The sequence below is a fragment of the Exophiala dermatitidis genome (genome assembly GCF_000230625.1).
Source record: "Exophiala dermatitidis NIH/UT8656 unplaced genomic scaffold supercont1.3, whole genome shotgun sequence".
Taxonomy (NCBI): domain Eukaryota; kingdom Fungi; phylum Ascomycota; class Eurotiomycetes; order Chaetothyriales; family Herpotrichiellaceae; genus Exophiala; species Exophiala dermatitidis.
In genome coordinates this window covers 2354154-2368260 of record NW_008751648.1, presented here as the reverse complement: position 1 = coordinate 2368260, position 14107 = coordinate 2354154, and the positions used below count along the sequence as shown (strand labels likewise).

Sequence of the window (14107 nt, the reverse complement as noted above, 5' to 3'; positions counted from 1 at the left end):
AACCACCATAATACCATCTATACTGTACTATGACAGTAGTACAATACTAGTCAGAGTCTAGCATTGTTAAAACTACGACACCACTTGACGCGTGACGATTGTCCCAGTCGATCGGACTCCATCCATCCACAACATGCCATTCATTGCCTGCCATGCAGCGCCAAAAACAAAAAATGTCGCATCTGCCTAGCACCGCCGTGATCGGAAACCACATTATAGACTCTGGTGCCTGTTGTCTGGTGCAACAATATCAACATTTAATTTCAAGTTGAATCACTGTTTACTACCTACTACTACTGTAGGACCAGCCGAAGCCGGTGCAGGTGCCGGTGCCGGAACTGGATCAGGCTGACAAACTGAACCCAGAATCTGAATCATTCCGCTCCACATTTCACGGGGTTATCTTCTTGAGGATTTATAATGATGATGATGTTGATGATGCGATACGCGTTGACGCGTCTGGACTGTTGTTTATGACCACTGTGTGTAGGTATACAACAATTAGAACAACGTTGCCTCACTACCTAGCAGTTTCTATCAGTACCTAGGTAGATACCAATAGATACCCAGTGCCCAGGGTAATCAGCATCCAAGCAGAACAGCCCAAAGATCACCCCCTTTTCCCGCATTGACCGCGAGATCCGACTGTATCTTCACATATAAACACACCATGACCGACATGGAAGAAATAACGTTTCCAGGGGTTCAGCCTCGCCATGCCCCCATCCCAAGCCCATGCCATGCCATGCATGGACCCCAATGCTATATGCCACGGCCGTGATGTCCAAAAAACAGCACCGTCTACGATGGTTAGCTCCTGTCCTACCTACCAACGTACAGTAGTAGTCCACTCCGAGTCTGTTTTCAACCCTCTCGCTCTTTGCCTTTGCCCTTGTCCGTGGTCGTATCGTCGTTGTCAGCCTGGTGGTCGCGGTCGCGGTTGTCGCCCTTGTTATCATGATCATGACTCTCATCCCCTTCCTTGACACTACTCATCCTCTTAACCTGATCCCCTTGCCTATGCCAATCTTCTTCCTGATCCGCCTCGCTTCGATTACTACTCAGCAAACTCAACGCATCGGCATTGACCACGCGCAGCTTTTCTTTCGGCACCGTGAACATGACCTGAACGACGCGCTTTTGCACGGCCGTCTCCACATCCCAGTCATCATCATCTTCCTCGTCCTCTAACGAAGAATTGTGCTTCCCGCCTGTTCCGCCGGGCACGGGTTTTCTTCGTACTGCTGCCGCCGAGGAGGAGGCGTTTCCTCCTTCGTCATCATCATCCCAGTCCTTGGCTCCACGTTTCCTCTGCCAAAATGATGCACCTGCGCTCACGGCTCGGTTGAGGCCCGCATCTGTTGCCAACATGTCTGCATGCTGCGCCGAGTGTTTCGTCGGGCTAGATTGGCTGCTACTTTGGGCTGCTTCGAACCGGTCGTGGTGGACGTCACCAGGTCCAGGTCCACTTCCAGTAAACACTCTCTTCATGCTGCCAAGGAGGTTCAATGCTCTCCGGCCTGACCCTGCGGTAAGGCTACCAGCTCGCGCGTATTTATCCTTGCTGGGAGAACTGTCAGCCAGCGTGTTGTAATCCCGGGCGCGGTTTTCTTGACGTTGACGAGCTCGATTGAGGAGCGCTTGATCTTCCCCGATGGTGGTCGTGCGACCCCAGGCACTGCGAGCTGACGAGAATGTGTTGTCCGGATTCATCCGTCTAGATGTGTCAATGTTGAGGGAAACACTGCGGTTAGAGGGCGTTCTAGTAGGACCAGTGTTGCTGGCGTTCATATTTCCAAACCGGCTCATGGCAGCCGCGGCCCCGGAAAAGAGTGAATATCCTGTATAGCCTACGCTAGCACTCCTCTGAGATATATTGCGCGACAGCGTGCCGGCGGCAGACTTCTGCATCGAAGAGGAGCTCGTCGTCATACTGTTGTCTGAAAGATTGCTACCAGTCCGATCCGATTTCTCGCGCGACCCTCGTCCTGGGCCGCCGCTTCCAGCCGGCCGGAACTGGGAAAGATTGGAATACGTTCGGCTGTATCCTTGACTCGTGCTGCGTGACAAACTCATGGTCTCGGCAGCTGATTGCCAGTCCTCGACCCAGCCTTCGACTTCTTTCTTGCGTTGTGTTGCGGCGTCATTTGGCATTGATGTCTCCATCATTGGAGACGGGTCCTTGAATGGGTCGCTTGCCATCGAGCTGGTGTCAGCCATATTCTGAGATGGCCTGACCCTTCTCGATGACCCGGCTTGACTGCCTTCCTCTTCTTCGTCAATGCGAAACACGGCACCTGGGCCCATAGTACTGGGAGGGTGTTGGTTAAACGGTCCGGGCGCAATTGGTGCCTTGGATATCAGATTCTTTCTGAGTCCTTGGGTAGGACTTGGTATTTCCATTAGAACCCCGGTACGCTCAGCATATCGGGAGTCATTGCTGTCTCCACCAGCCCCAACAGCCAAACGCACTTTTCCGTTGTTGTCTGCTAGAGCCATTGGTGCCCACGGAAATGGATCACCGGAACTCTCGAGCTGACGTTCCTGAATGCCACCCCAGCTGGCGCTCCTCATTGTATCGGTCTTTTCACTGACTTGGCCAGCAGGTGTGGGTGAGCGAAAGCGTTCAGCACCAAGTGCAAGCTCTCTGATCTCCTTCTCGCGGAGAGCGCGCCTTTCCCGAAGTTTGCGGGAGTATAGTAGCCATACAATTGCCACGCCAGCTGCTGCCGCCAGACCTAGACCTAGACCAGCTCCCAGGCCCGCCCTTTCGGACGGTTTGAGGCCCGTAGTCGACGAATCTGCAGACGACGAGGCTTGAGGTAAGCCTGACGGATAAGGATTTGTGTAGGTGCTGGCCCATTCGAGACTGGTCGTGTTCAAGAACAGGAGAGTATCAGAAGACACTTGGCGCCGGGCCTTTGTAGCAGTTGTACCGATGGTGTAGCCCCCGCTCACCATCATTATACCTCCCGGGAGCATAGCCACTCCGTGACCGTAGATACCAGAGCCGGAGTCAGACGGGAAGGGGTTGGAGGTTGAGGTTGGGATCGTCCATGACCAGTCTGCCTGTCCACCATATCCCTGACCAACCTCAAGTATGGCCAACTGAGGCTGTGCTGGAGTGTTGACATCCCCGACCCAACCGCCAAATACCACAATGCGAGAGCCGTCCTCGGTCAAGATCGCTGTATGTCCTGATCGAGGCTCGACTTCCGACGTATCTCTTGTCCTCAGCTTTCCGGTGCCAGAGCTTGCTGGCTGTGAAACCGCAACGAAAGCCCAAGACTCTTGTGGCAGTGAGAATATTGCCAGCTGCGACATATTGATAAATGCGGTCTGAGTATGGCCACCCAAGAGGACAAAGTTCTGTTGTTGCGACACATTGGTATGGGAAGTGTTCGAGAACGTGGGGGTCAAGGGTGTGATGGTCAGTCCTGCTTCTGCAATCGGAGGGGCTCGCGCTCCGGTCAGCGATAATTGGTAAGGGGAGCTATTGCTTGACGATGACTCCGGAGCGAAGGTGAGCATCGTGTTTGAAAAGTTCGCATTGGAGATCCAGGAGGCCGTGTCTGTAGTTGTGCTGTTGGGACACATTCCACCAAAGACGTACAGTGCAGCATCTCCAATCGAGGCGGTAGGTGAAAACGCAAACCCAGCAGACAGATAGTTGCAGCCGAGGGAGCCGTCGCCGGCCGTCAGTTCCAATTGTGACCAAGTGCCGTTGTTTTCTTCTTGACTGGGGACGAACTTCCACAGTTGTGGATCTTTCTGAGGATCCTGGCAGTTGCCCGCCAGGACGGTGATCCCTTCATCGCCGGAAATCGTTATGAACGCCCTCGACTCGGTCTTAGAGAGGAACGGGAGCGTATCGGATATTGGGGTCTTGGAAGACGTGGCTGTCACATTGTCCGATGTGTTGAGCGCATACAAGGAGAACTGGGTGGACGAAGGTTGCGGGCTGAATAGGTAGGCCACCGAGCCATCTTTCGCCGGAACGATGCGCGTCGGATTGTATGGCAGTAGCGCAAGCACAGGTGTAACCAATGCCACAATACCGGCGGAAATGAGGGAGGGGAGGGAAAGTTGTCGCAACATGTCTCGCAAGGCTTGGTTTCAGGTCATCTTTGTTCGGGTTTTGGAATTGGACTGTGTGGTGGTGAATCAACCCATCTGCGGCCTTCCGTGCTCGCGATCGAAATTGACCTTTTTTTCTTTCTGTCGAACCCAGTCCCTGACCAAGGGAGTGACAGCCGTTATAGAGTCCGAGGGGTATTTCGACAAGCACCTAGTAAACGATCGGGGAGGTTGGCCATGCAGTCGCAATCAGTTATCGTGGGGCGAAGTTAAACGAGAGTCGTCGGCGCGGGTGTAAACAGATGCAGACTATCTCCAGCCACGCTGCAGGTCAGATTTGGTCTCAAGGGTCTCGTGGTTGCCGGACAAGGGCAGATGGTCAAACAGGTCAGATCCCTGATTCTATGGCGCCCAATCGACGACTCTCCCAGGATGCAAGGAGGCTTGCGCCATTGTCGAGCCGGCCAGGATTGTCGGCGTGTTGCAGGCGAAGACGAACCCGCGATTGTTTGGACGCTCTTGTTGCTCCGACAACCGAGTCACCAGATAAGCGAGAGGCGCAACACAAGCGATTCACCAACACCACGACTACCACTACTATACTAGCCCTACTAGCACTGTACGTACATCTAAAACATCGTCGTTGGTTAGTACAATGTGCTAACAAATGTTCGCGATCGAGTTGGTGTACTTCAAGTGCCATGGCCAAATCATGTACAGACTTCTATTTTCAACGAGCCGCAATTCATGCATGCATCTACCCCGAACAGTAGTGCCATCTAGTACGAGTCTACCACCATGGAGCTACGCCTCAATCCCTAGCCTTACCAACCGGACTGCTACTATGTACTCCCGTGATTGCAACATACCAAGATATCATGCAAGCCCTTGTCGACCGAGCTTTGCCAATCTGGTCAGCTGACATTGCACCGGCTTGTCCTCAACCCAATAGAAACATAGAAACACGGTGTGTTGTTCCCACAGCGGTAACTGTGCTGCCTTTGAAAATTGCTTTTGAAGCAGCTTAGCTGCATCGAGGATCCTCGTGATTGAAGGTCCAGGGCAGAGCGAGGCAGCTTGGCCACAGACTGCAGTAGCAGCTGAGCGCCGCGCACCTCTCTGATCGGTATGATAAACCGGGTCCAGATCCAGTAGGTAGCGTGCCGAGTAAGCCATGGCATCATGCCGAAGAGCTTTCTTGAACCCATCCCCAGAGCATCTTCAGGCGCCAGTTCTTCGCTCACTTCAACCCATTCAGGTGCTCAGCGACCTTTTCCGAAGTAGCAGAGGTGCCACTTTCTTTAACAGGCAAAGTCGTCTTCAGCGGCGGCAGTAGACTCCTCGCACTTTCTCGGGCCTTCTGCGCCATGAGGGCATCGATAAGCACCAAAGCGGACATGGCCTCGACAATCGGCACGGCTCTAGGAACCACACACGGATCATGTCTGCCCTTTGCCTCCAGAACACCCTCTTCCGCATCGTATGTAGCCGTGTGCTGCGCTTGGCCAATGGTAGCAGGCGGCTTGAACGCGACTCTGAAGTAGATATCCTGACCGTTGGAAATGCCTCCCTGGATACCGCCAGAATTGTTCGTCTTGGTCGTCAGTTTCCGCTTCTGGCTCTGATCCGCTGGTGCTGCGACGAACGGATCGTTATGGATCGATCCAGGAACCTCACAACCACCGAAACCCGATCCGATCTCGAATCCTTTCGTGGCGGGTATGCTGAGCATAGCATGTGCCAGTTCCGCCTCGAGTTTGTCGAAGCACGGTTCCCCCAGCCCGATAGGGCAGTTTCGAATCACACATGTGACTGTGCCACCGATGCTGTCTTGGGCGTCGCGGAACTTCTCGATCACCTTGGTCATCCGCTCCATGGCATCCGCATCGGGACATCTGACAGGGATGAAAGAGTCGACTTCCTTTCTGGTGATCTTGGATAGCAAAGCCAAAAAGTCCGGGTTTGTCGAGGGAGACGGGTGCTGAGCCGTGGGTGGAAAGAGGTGCTCAGAGCCGACCGAAGACACAAAGGCTACAATCTCCACTCCATGCGCCAACGAGAGATATTTCTCTGCAATGGCGCCCGCTGCCACACGTCCTGGGTTGACCGATACTGTCAGCATCACTTTTCACATTGTACGGGTTTCATCGACGTATATGTTCATGTCGATCACACGAGGACAAAGCACGGCACTTACCAATGGTCTCACGAGCACTGCTTCGACCTCCACCACTGCTGGCTTTGACGCCATATTTTTCTAGATAAGTGAAATCTGCGTGGCTAGGTCGCGGGTAGAGGTCCATGGTATTCCCGCCATAGTCCTTGGGTCTTTGGTCTTCGTTGCGCACGATCAGGCCGATTGGCGTGCCGAGAGTGACGCCAAACTCTGTCCCAGATTGAATCTCTACTCTGTCCTTCTCGTTTCTCGGTGTGGTCAGAGCGGATTGTCCCGGTCTCCGGCGAGTCATCTGAGGCTGGATATCTTGTTCGGTCAAATGCATCCCTGGAGGGCAGCCGTCGACAATACAGCCGACTGACCGACAGTGAGACTCGCCATAAGTCGTCACCCGAAAGTACTTTCCCCAAGTTGACATATTGACTGGCTAAATTGCCGTAAATAAAAGGTCTCGGAAAGTTGTACAGGCGGTTGATCAATGGTGATATAAAATAATTAAAACAAGGATGACTCAATGGACAGACCACTCAAATTCGCAGAAGGTGGTTCCACCTTCAAAAGATTTGACCGCGGACAGAATCGAGGAATCACCAGTATTGGCGAGCACTTTAGGGATTGATCTTCCAAGTCCTCAAGGTCCTTCATGCACGTTCAACTACAATCCTCCCGTCCAGAGCTGGTGAAATATTTGCTGAATGAGGCCTTTCTTGGAGAAATAATTCAGGAGGAAGGTGGACCGAGGCCACACGCTGTATACTCATGTCACGTGCTCGGGTCGCCGTATGCCCGGTCCATGATTGCCCATAGTACGATAATGTATAGTGGAAATGCAAACATCATGATACACCCACATTGAGCTGGTGTCAGTGACTACTGTACGGTGCCTCTGCACCTAAGGACATGAATGAGTGGAAACAACTGGCTGGTTTGGACATAGCCCTATAACAAACGACGCAACCCCCAAGATTGGATTTCATGACTAGTTGCCGCAACCTTGATACTCCCATTTCCATTTATCGCGGTGTATCCCTTCGTTTCAGGATCTCTTTTCGTGAGAAACACAACCAAACGTGTGCGGATTTACCAGCATGTACACCAGAAAAATCTTGAGAGCCAGACTCAGTAGTCATCTCCGCGGCTAACCACCTCCTTAACCGTAGGGCGGAGGAGGATGGTATGTTCAAACTGGGCAGTGTAGCTGCCCTTGGTATCCACAAGCGGTGGATATGCCTCAACAATGCCCTGGCTGACAAGGTTGTTCAGCCCCAACAAGTACTTTTCTTGTCCAAGCCGGTCGAGGTAACGTCGGCAGAAAGGCAATGTACCAAAGTTCTTCTTGATTACATTCAGTAGTGAGCGGGCGGACTGCACCCGTAGGGCGACATTGGGGGCATCCGGTTTAAGTGCGTAATGGGAGACTTCGAGATCATCCACCACATAACCACGTCCAGTCGAACCAAAGGTCTCAATGGCAAAAATCTCGCCTTCCTCCATCTTTGTTTGATCGCCGCCCTTGACGATCGGCACCGACTTGCCGCCATGGATGCTGTGCTGTACAATATCGTGGCCATTGAGATTTCGGATCGCCTTGACCGGGTATGTTTTGCCGTCTAGCTCGACTTCGTAAGACTCCATCGTCTCCTGAATCGCAGCCCCAATGTCGCAGACTCGCACATCAATACCGGCCTCGCGGATACCGGTATTGGTAGCGTCCTTGACCGCGGCCAGGAGGTTATCGTATTTCGGATCGAATGACATGGTGAACGCCGAATCCACAATCCGTCCATTGATATGGACCCCAAAGTCGACTTTCATGACATCCTGCTCACCCAACACCCATTTGTTGCCTGCATTGGGGGTATAGTGAGCGGCGATATGGTTGATGCTTAATCCAGTGGGAAACCCCACTCCGCCTTTGATGTTATCACCCTCTTCGAGACCAGGGTGGCCGGTGAGAGCGCGTGTGCCGTCCTCGATTCCCTCAGCAATCTCTGTTAGAGTCATGCCGGGTTTGATGTTGGCCTGGGCCCATTTCCGCACTTGCCGGTGCGTTTCAGCGGCTTGGCGGTATTCCTGCAGGAAATCGTTGTTCATGCGGTCAAGGTGCCGCTTCTCTTCGCTGGTGGTCCGGTACGCATTGTCGTTCTTATATTCCACCTCTTCACCGACCGGATATGTGTTGTTAGGGAACAGCTGGCTGAGAGGTACTCGTGGCGGGTCAGATTGAATTTTGGCGCCCCCGGCCTTCTTCTTCTTGGGCTTCTTCTTTTTCTTCTTCTTGGCGGCACCACTGGCAGTGTTGCCGTTTGCACCGCCGTTGGCAGCGACCTCGTCGTCCTTGTCATCATCGGAGTCGTCCTGATCTGATACATGGCCATTCACTCCATTTGTGCCATTGGCTTGCGGGTTGGTTTTGGCAGCAGTGCCATTCAAGTCGAGCTTGGACAGCTCATCTGCCGTCTTCGCCGCCATTTTCTCGTCACTACCGACCGCCCGGACTACAAGCGGATAGTAGTTGTGTCGAGAGAGAAAAGAGGACAAAGTCGAAGGAATGTCGAGTGACAAGACCCTTGGCCTGATTTTCTCGGTGTACTAGTACTGGGAGTAGTGCACTGTGGTGGAGCGCCACAAAAGACGCAAGCGGGACCGGAGGAAACTGCGGGCAGTTTTGCCGTGTCGACAGGCGGTGCGGTGCCAGTGCTAGGCGCCGTACTAGTACCTAAGGGTCTGACTCGGGCTTGTCAAACAGCATCAACTTAGCAAGACGTCACGCATCCATTAATTGTGACAATCATTCTTCCATTCGACCTTCGTATCTATAGCCCATTCCGGGCACCGGCCTCAGTGTCATTCTCCGGGCAACAACAGCTGAGAGAGTCAACATATTCACTAAGCATGAGGCATGAACCTGCGCCCGGCCACGCTCTCGACTCTTCTCCCCAATCCGCGGGCGACCAGATTCTTGGCCGATCAGGCACGCGGCCGCTGTCGCTGCTTCTCACAGACCTCAACCGCCTTTAACGCCCACGGCCATGCCCCGAACCACTACGAAGTGCTCGGAGTCGGCCAGCATGTCACGCAGGCCGAACTGAAGAAGCAGTTTTATGCACTTTCCAAAGAGACGCACCCGGACGTCAATCGCAGCAACCCCGATGCCGGCAAACGTTTCGCGGAGATAAGCCAGTCCTACAGCATTCTGGCCGACCCGGAAAAGAGGAAGCGCTATGATCGGGATGTGATGCGGGCACACCATCATCATGGCCATCGTCACGCGACGCACTCGGGACATCATCGGGGCACGCACGCAGGCCATCGCCCTCCGAGCGGGCTGAGTAAACGACGAAGTGTCTTCAAGGGCCCGCCACCGTCCTTCTATAGTCACGGGAAGCCATCTCCCAATACGAGCAATCAGGCCCGAGCAAGTCAGGCCGGAACATTCAATGCCAGCGCTTTCGCGGAAGATGGCAAATGGGACCCCCATTTCGATGCCCGAAGCACGTACAAAACACAGACATTGGAAGACTATAGACGGGCCAATAGGCGAGCGGCGGAGATGGCGGCTGCTCAAGCACAGATAGAGGTGGACAATTTCTGGGGTAGGTTCATTGTCGTGTCGGCAGCAATCGCACTGAGCGTTGCATTGGGTACACTTATTATAGGCATGGCCGATACCCCGCGGGGCGGGCTTACACGAGCAGATGGAAGTCGGAGAGACGGCGCCCGGAACGAATGGACTAAAGGATAAGCGGTCCTTGCTTTCTCGAGGACTCCTCGCTGTATTGATAGATCCAATAGCGACATTTGCATTTCTCAATCTCTTCAGATGAAGGCTCAAAGCTTGGATTGATCATATCGCATTGATCCGGGAGACCATTGGGAAAGATTGCCACTATTCTTTGAATTGATCCTTTGTACAATCTGAGTTATGTCCCTGTCTTGGTTACATGGAGGCGCGGCTGCATCTAACCCTCGAAGGTGAAGGAAGCGCCGACCTTGTGGGCGGCCTGGTTCAGGTTCTGGGTGTCGAAAGAGGCCCCCAGACCCAGAGTCACACCAGTTCCGAGCTTGACGTTGTAGGCCAGGGCGGCGATACCACGGTCGTTGATCTTGGCCTATTTCTGAGTCAGCATTGCATCTCCATGCTTCAGGATATGTGGATAACTGACCTTAGCGAAAGAGCTGGGGTCCAGCTTGTACTTGGAGGCAACTTCCAGACCAACGTTGCTTCCAGCAGTTGAATCCCAAGTAGCCTTGGCACCGGCCTCGACCTCAGCGTTGACCTTGTGGTAGTAGCTCGCGGAGAAGACGGTCAAGTTGTTGGAGGCAGTGACGGCGGCGGCATACGAACCCTGGCTGTATCCAGCTGCAAGGGCGTATTTGGTGATTGCGGCCTTGCCGACATCGTATCCACCTTCGGCACCAATGAGGAAACCTTCGTGGCCGAGGGTCACGTCGAAGGTGGCAGTCGGTCCCTTGAAGACATCGGTGAACAGGCGGGTGTGGATGTTGGGTTGCTTGTAGAAGAGGTTCAGCTTGCCGCCGTAGGCGCTCTGCGCAGGCAAGTAGTTGGTCAAAACCTCGGCCTTCAAGCCCTTGGTAAGGTTGTCCTCAAGCTCGAGTTTGGTGTCGAGGCTGTTCGAGGTCGTCCATGTCTGGGTGAGGGTAAGACCTGCACCACACCAGGTTAGCAGCGAGTCCGCATGCTGGTCGCGGAAGCGGCTCATAGCCAGATGATGCCATTGCCTATCTCTCCCGCGCAACAGTGGGAAACCAAATTGTGCCACGTACCAGTCGCCTTGTCCGAGTATTTCCCTTCAATCTTTCCCCTGCCGTTAACATGATATATTCTGAAGTTTTCCTTGACTATCGCTGTGCTCACCGATCCAGAGATTGGGCCATCGTGGGCAGACTTTCCCTTGACGTTGAAGCTGATGAGGGCGGCGTTAGCAGAGGTTTCCTCGTCCAAGGTTGGAAGTGACCTACACAACGCCGTTTGGTGCCTTGGACTTGACCTCGAGATTGGCAGCAGTGGTGTGGTAGAAGTCCTTGTTGAGGAGCTGGAGGAGTCAGGGTTAGTACGATGCGGATACGGATGTCGGTTGGTCTCTCACGTCGTTCGCTGGCTTAGCGATATCGCTGAAGGGAACTGGAATACCAGACATGATGGCGGCTGAGGACGAGAGAAGATATACGCGATCAGAACCGTGGATTAGAAGATCAAAGGAGTGAGATGGAGGAACACGGTGGTCACGGGCAACAAGTGACGGCGGAAGCTCAAGAAAATGGTTCGGAGCTGTTTTGCGTAGGAGCTGCCAATTGGCCAATCACCGGCGGGATAAGAGAGTGTGAATCGGCCGACTTCCCCCTATGGGCCACCGCTCCAAACAACCTCAAACAACTAATATAAGACACGGCAGCTGACTGCTGCTATAGAGATAAGTTTACAAGGGTTGGTCTAGAAGCATGTCCCTAGGAGCTCGCAAGCTATTACACAGTCTGCTTTTCTCGGCCAAAGCCGACAGAAGACGCAGTAGTCCAGCAAAAGTCCCTCCCAGTCAGAAGATAGTTGCTTCGTGGTCACACACATAACAGCCATAAACGTCAAGCCATTGTCTCGCTGATGATACCCTAGGCCTGAAAACAGCTCAAATAGTCGACCGAGATCAAGATTTCTTCGCGTCTTCGTATCTGGCGACATGGATGCCAATGGCGCGACCACTGGGATCGGTCTGTTTCGACCAGGTCGGCGTCCACCGCATCACAGTAGATGCGCAGTATGGAGGGAAATGCTGGTCGAACATGGTGCGATACCAGTAAGCTTCCTTGGTAGTAGGAATGTCGTTGCCCCACTCAGGTTTCGGGTTAGCCATCATTTCGTCCGTCACGTTGAGTTCAGCGTGGTCCTTCAAGGCATCAATCCAGCCATATCCAACACCGTCGCTAAATTGCTCCTTCTGACGCCACAAGATGTGATCGGGTAGGTAGGGTTTGACATCGGGCTCATCGCTGGTGTCGAAAGCTTTTCGCAGAATGTACTTCTCTATTCTGTCTTTCGTGATCATCTTCTCGGCGGGATCAATGTTCATGGCGACCTCGAGGAATTGCTTGTCCAAGAACGGCACACGAGCCTCTAGACCCCAGGCCGATGTTGACTTGTTGGCGCGCAAGCAATCGGCCAGATGAAGGTTCTTGACTCTCCTGACGGTCTCCCTGTGGAACTCTTCCCTGTTTGGAGCGGCGTGGAAGTAGAGGTAACCACCGAAGATTTCATCACTTCCCTCCCCACTTAAAACCATTTTAACACCCATAGCCTTGATCTTCCGGCTCAGCAGATACATAGGTGTCGACGCACGAATGGTTGTAACGTCGTATGTTTCAAGATGATAGATGACATCTGACAGAGCGTCCAAGCCCTCCTGGATGGTGAAGGTGAAGGCATGATGCTTCGTGCCCAGGAAGTTGGCAACTTCGATAGCCGCCTTGGTGTCTGGAGCGTCGGGAAGACCGATGGAGAAGGAATGGAGCTGAGGAAGAAAGGTCACAGTTGACAATTCGTCGTCGTCGTCAATACCAACCAGCTTGGTGCCTGTCTCAGGCCCGTCGCCGTTGACCGTGCCGTTGGCCTGGGAGTTGATCAGTGCTCGTTGACGGAGAGATTCCCTTTGTGCGATTGAAGCAGTCAAGCTCGAGTCAAGACCTCCGGAAAGAAGAACGCCATAGGGCACTTCAGCCATGAGACGCTTGAGGACAGACTTCTCCAATGTTTTTCTGAGCAGCTTGTAGTCCACGGGCGTATCCGGAATTCTGTTCTCATCCCACCAAGAGGGCTCAAAGTACCGTGTGAGCTTATCGGTCTTCGAGTCATAGACATGGCCCGGGGGAAAAGCCTGGACCTCGTCGCAGACAGGAGCCAAAGCCTTCAACTCTGAAGCAAAGTAGACAGCGCCAGGTGTCTTGCTAGACCGACCAAGATAGAAAGAGGTAATACCGATGGGGTCCCGGGCAGCGATTGTTCGGTCTTGTTTCTTGTCATAGAGGACAAAAGAGAACATGCCATCGAGGTGCTTCGGGGCGTCAATGTCAAAGTCTTGGTAGAGGGGAATGATGACCTCGCAGTCACTGTGAGTCTTGAAGTTGTACGCAGTCTTGAGGTGCTTGCGCAGGATACGGTGGTTGTAGATTTCGCCGTTCACGGCCAGGGCAATTGTTCCTTCATCGTTGACCAGAGGCTGTGCGCCGCTGTCCACGCCCACAATACTAAGGCGTTCGTGGCAGAGGATGGTGTTGTTGCCGGTCCAGTTGCCCGACCAGTCAGGACCGCGGTGTCGAAGGCACTTGACACACTGCAGAGCAGTGGTCTTGAAGGTCCCTATCGACGGATGGCTATGAAGGCCGGTCAGCAAGAAAGGCCTCGAGCGGCAGCGGGATTGACGAGCAAGACTCACTTATGGCACGCGAAAATCCCACACATGGCTGCCCAGGAAACTGCGACTTTCTCTACCACTTGATAAAGGGAGGGGAATGTATGCAGGAGATGTAAGAAGTGTGGCGGCGCAGTGAGACGAGCGTGGGAGAGAGAGGAAATAAAAAGCCCACGCAGACCCAAAAAAAATTGGAGCATGCAGTGAGTCAAGGCTCAAGCTGAGGTGAAGGCGCATTTCTTGATGGCGAACGCACTTCTCCCGCGCCGCTGGCGGCCGCCACGGCGTGTGCCAGTGCTTGATTCAATGCTTCTCAACCCTCCAGTCATAGCATGGCCCATTATTCACCATCAAGCTCACTGCAGGCTTGCAGCGACAGCCCACCGCGCAGAGTCGTCACAGGCAGTCCAGATGGCTCTCGCAGCAGTATCTC

General features: G+C 53.6%; 6 protein-coding genes across 6 annotated transcripts; 1 reads left to right on the top strand and 5 right to left on the bottom strand.

Annotated features, from left to right (window-relative positions):
- Nucleotides 1–420: 420 nt before the first annotated feature.
- On the bottom strand, nt 421–4669 carry HMPREF1120_03846 (uncharacterized protein). Its single transcript, XM_009157934.1, has one exon. It carries the CDS (start codon nt 4096–4098, stop codon nt 865–867), a length of 3234 nt encoding a protein of 1077 aa, XP_009156182.1. The 5' UTR covers nt 4099–4669; the 3' UTR covers nt 421–864.
- Nucleotides 4670–5317: 648 nt separating this feature from the next.
- HMPREF1120_03845 (chorismate synthase) lies at nt 5318–6671 on the bottom strand (the record flags this gene model as incomplete). Its single annotated transcript, XM_009157933.1, has 2 exons — nt 5318–6174; nt 6275–6671. The coding sequence occupies 2 exons, from the start codon at nt 6669–6671 to the stop codon at nt 5318–5320; spliced, it is 1254 nt and encodes a 417-aa protein (XP_009156181.1).
- A 701-nt stretch (nt 6672–7372) lies between these two features.
- HMPREF1120_03844 (methionyl aminopeptidase) lies at nt 7373–8725 on the bottom strand (the record flags this gene model as incomplete). The annotated part of the gene is made up of 1 exon (XM_009157932.1): nt 7373–8725. The coding sequence occupies one exon, from the start codon at nt 8723–8725 to the stop codon at nt 7373–7375; it is 1353 nt and encodes a 450-aa protein (XP_009156180.1).
- Nucleotides 8726–8913: 188 nt separating this feature from the next.
- On the top strand, nt 8914–10426 carry HMPREF1120_03843 (molecular chaperone DnaJ). Its single transcript, XM_009157931.1, has one exon. It carries the CDS (start codon nt 9156–9158, stop codon nt 9996–9998), a length of 843 nt encoding a protein of 280 aa, XP_009156179.1. The 5' UTR covers nt 8914–9155; the 3' UTR covers nt 9999–10426.
- Nucleotides 10216–11415, bottom strand: HMPREF1120_03842 (voltage-dependent anion channel; the record flags this gene model as incomplete). The annotated part of the gene is made up of 6 exons (XM_009157930.1): nt 10216–10365; nt 10420–10922; nt 11042–11072; nt 11133–11181; nt 11237–11310; nt 11365–11415. The coding sequence occupies 6 exons, from the start codon at nt 11413–11415 to the stop codon at nt 10216–10218; spliced, it is 858 nt and encodes a 285-aa protein (XP_009156178.1).
- A 501-nt stretch (nt 11416–11916) lies between these two features.
- HMPREF1120_03841 (asparagine synthase (glutamine-hydrolyzing)) lies at nt 11917–13874 on the bottom strand (the record flags this gene model as incomplete). The annotated part of the gene is made up of 2 exons (XM_009157929.1): nt 11917–13636; nt 13699–13874. The coding sequence occupies 2 exons, from the start codon at nt 13872–13874 to the stop codon at nt 11917–11919; spliced, it is 1896 nt and encodes a 631-aa protein (XP_009156177.1).
- Nucleotides 13875–14107: the final 233 nt, after the last annotated feature.

What these genes read in the sequence shown, in the direction of transcription:
- HMPREF1120_03846 (XM_009157934.1), bottom strand. Translation starts at nt 4,098, where the DNA reads ATGTTGCGACAACTTTCCCTCCCCTCCCTCATTTCCGCCGGTATTGTG.
- HMPREF1120_03843 (XM_009157931.1), top strand. Translation starts at nt 9,156, where the DNA reads ATGAACCTGCGCCCGGCCACGCTCTCGACTCTTCTCCCCAATCCGCGG.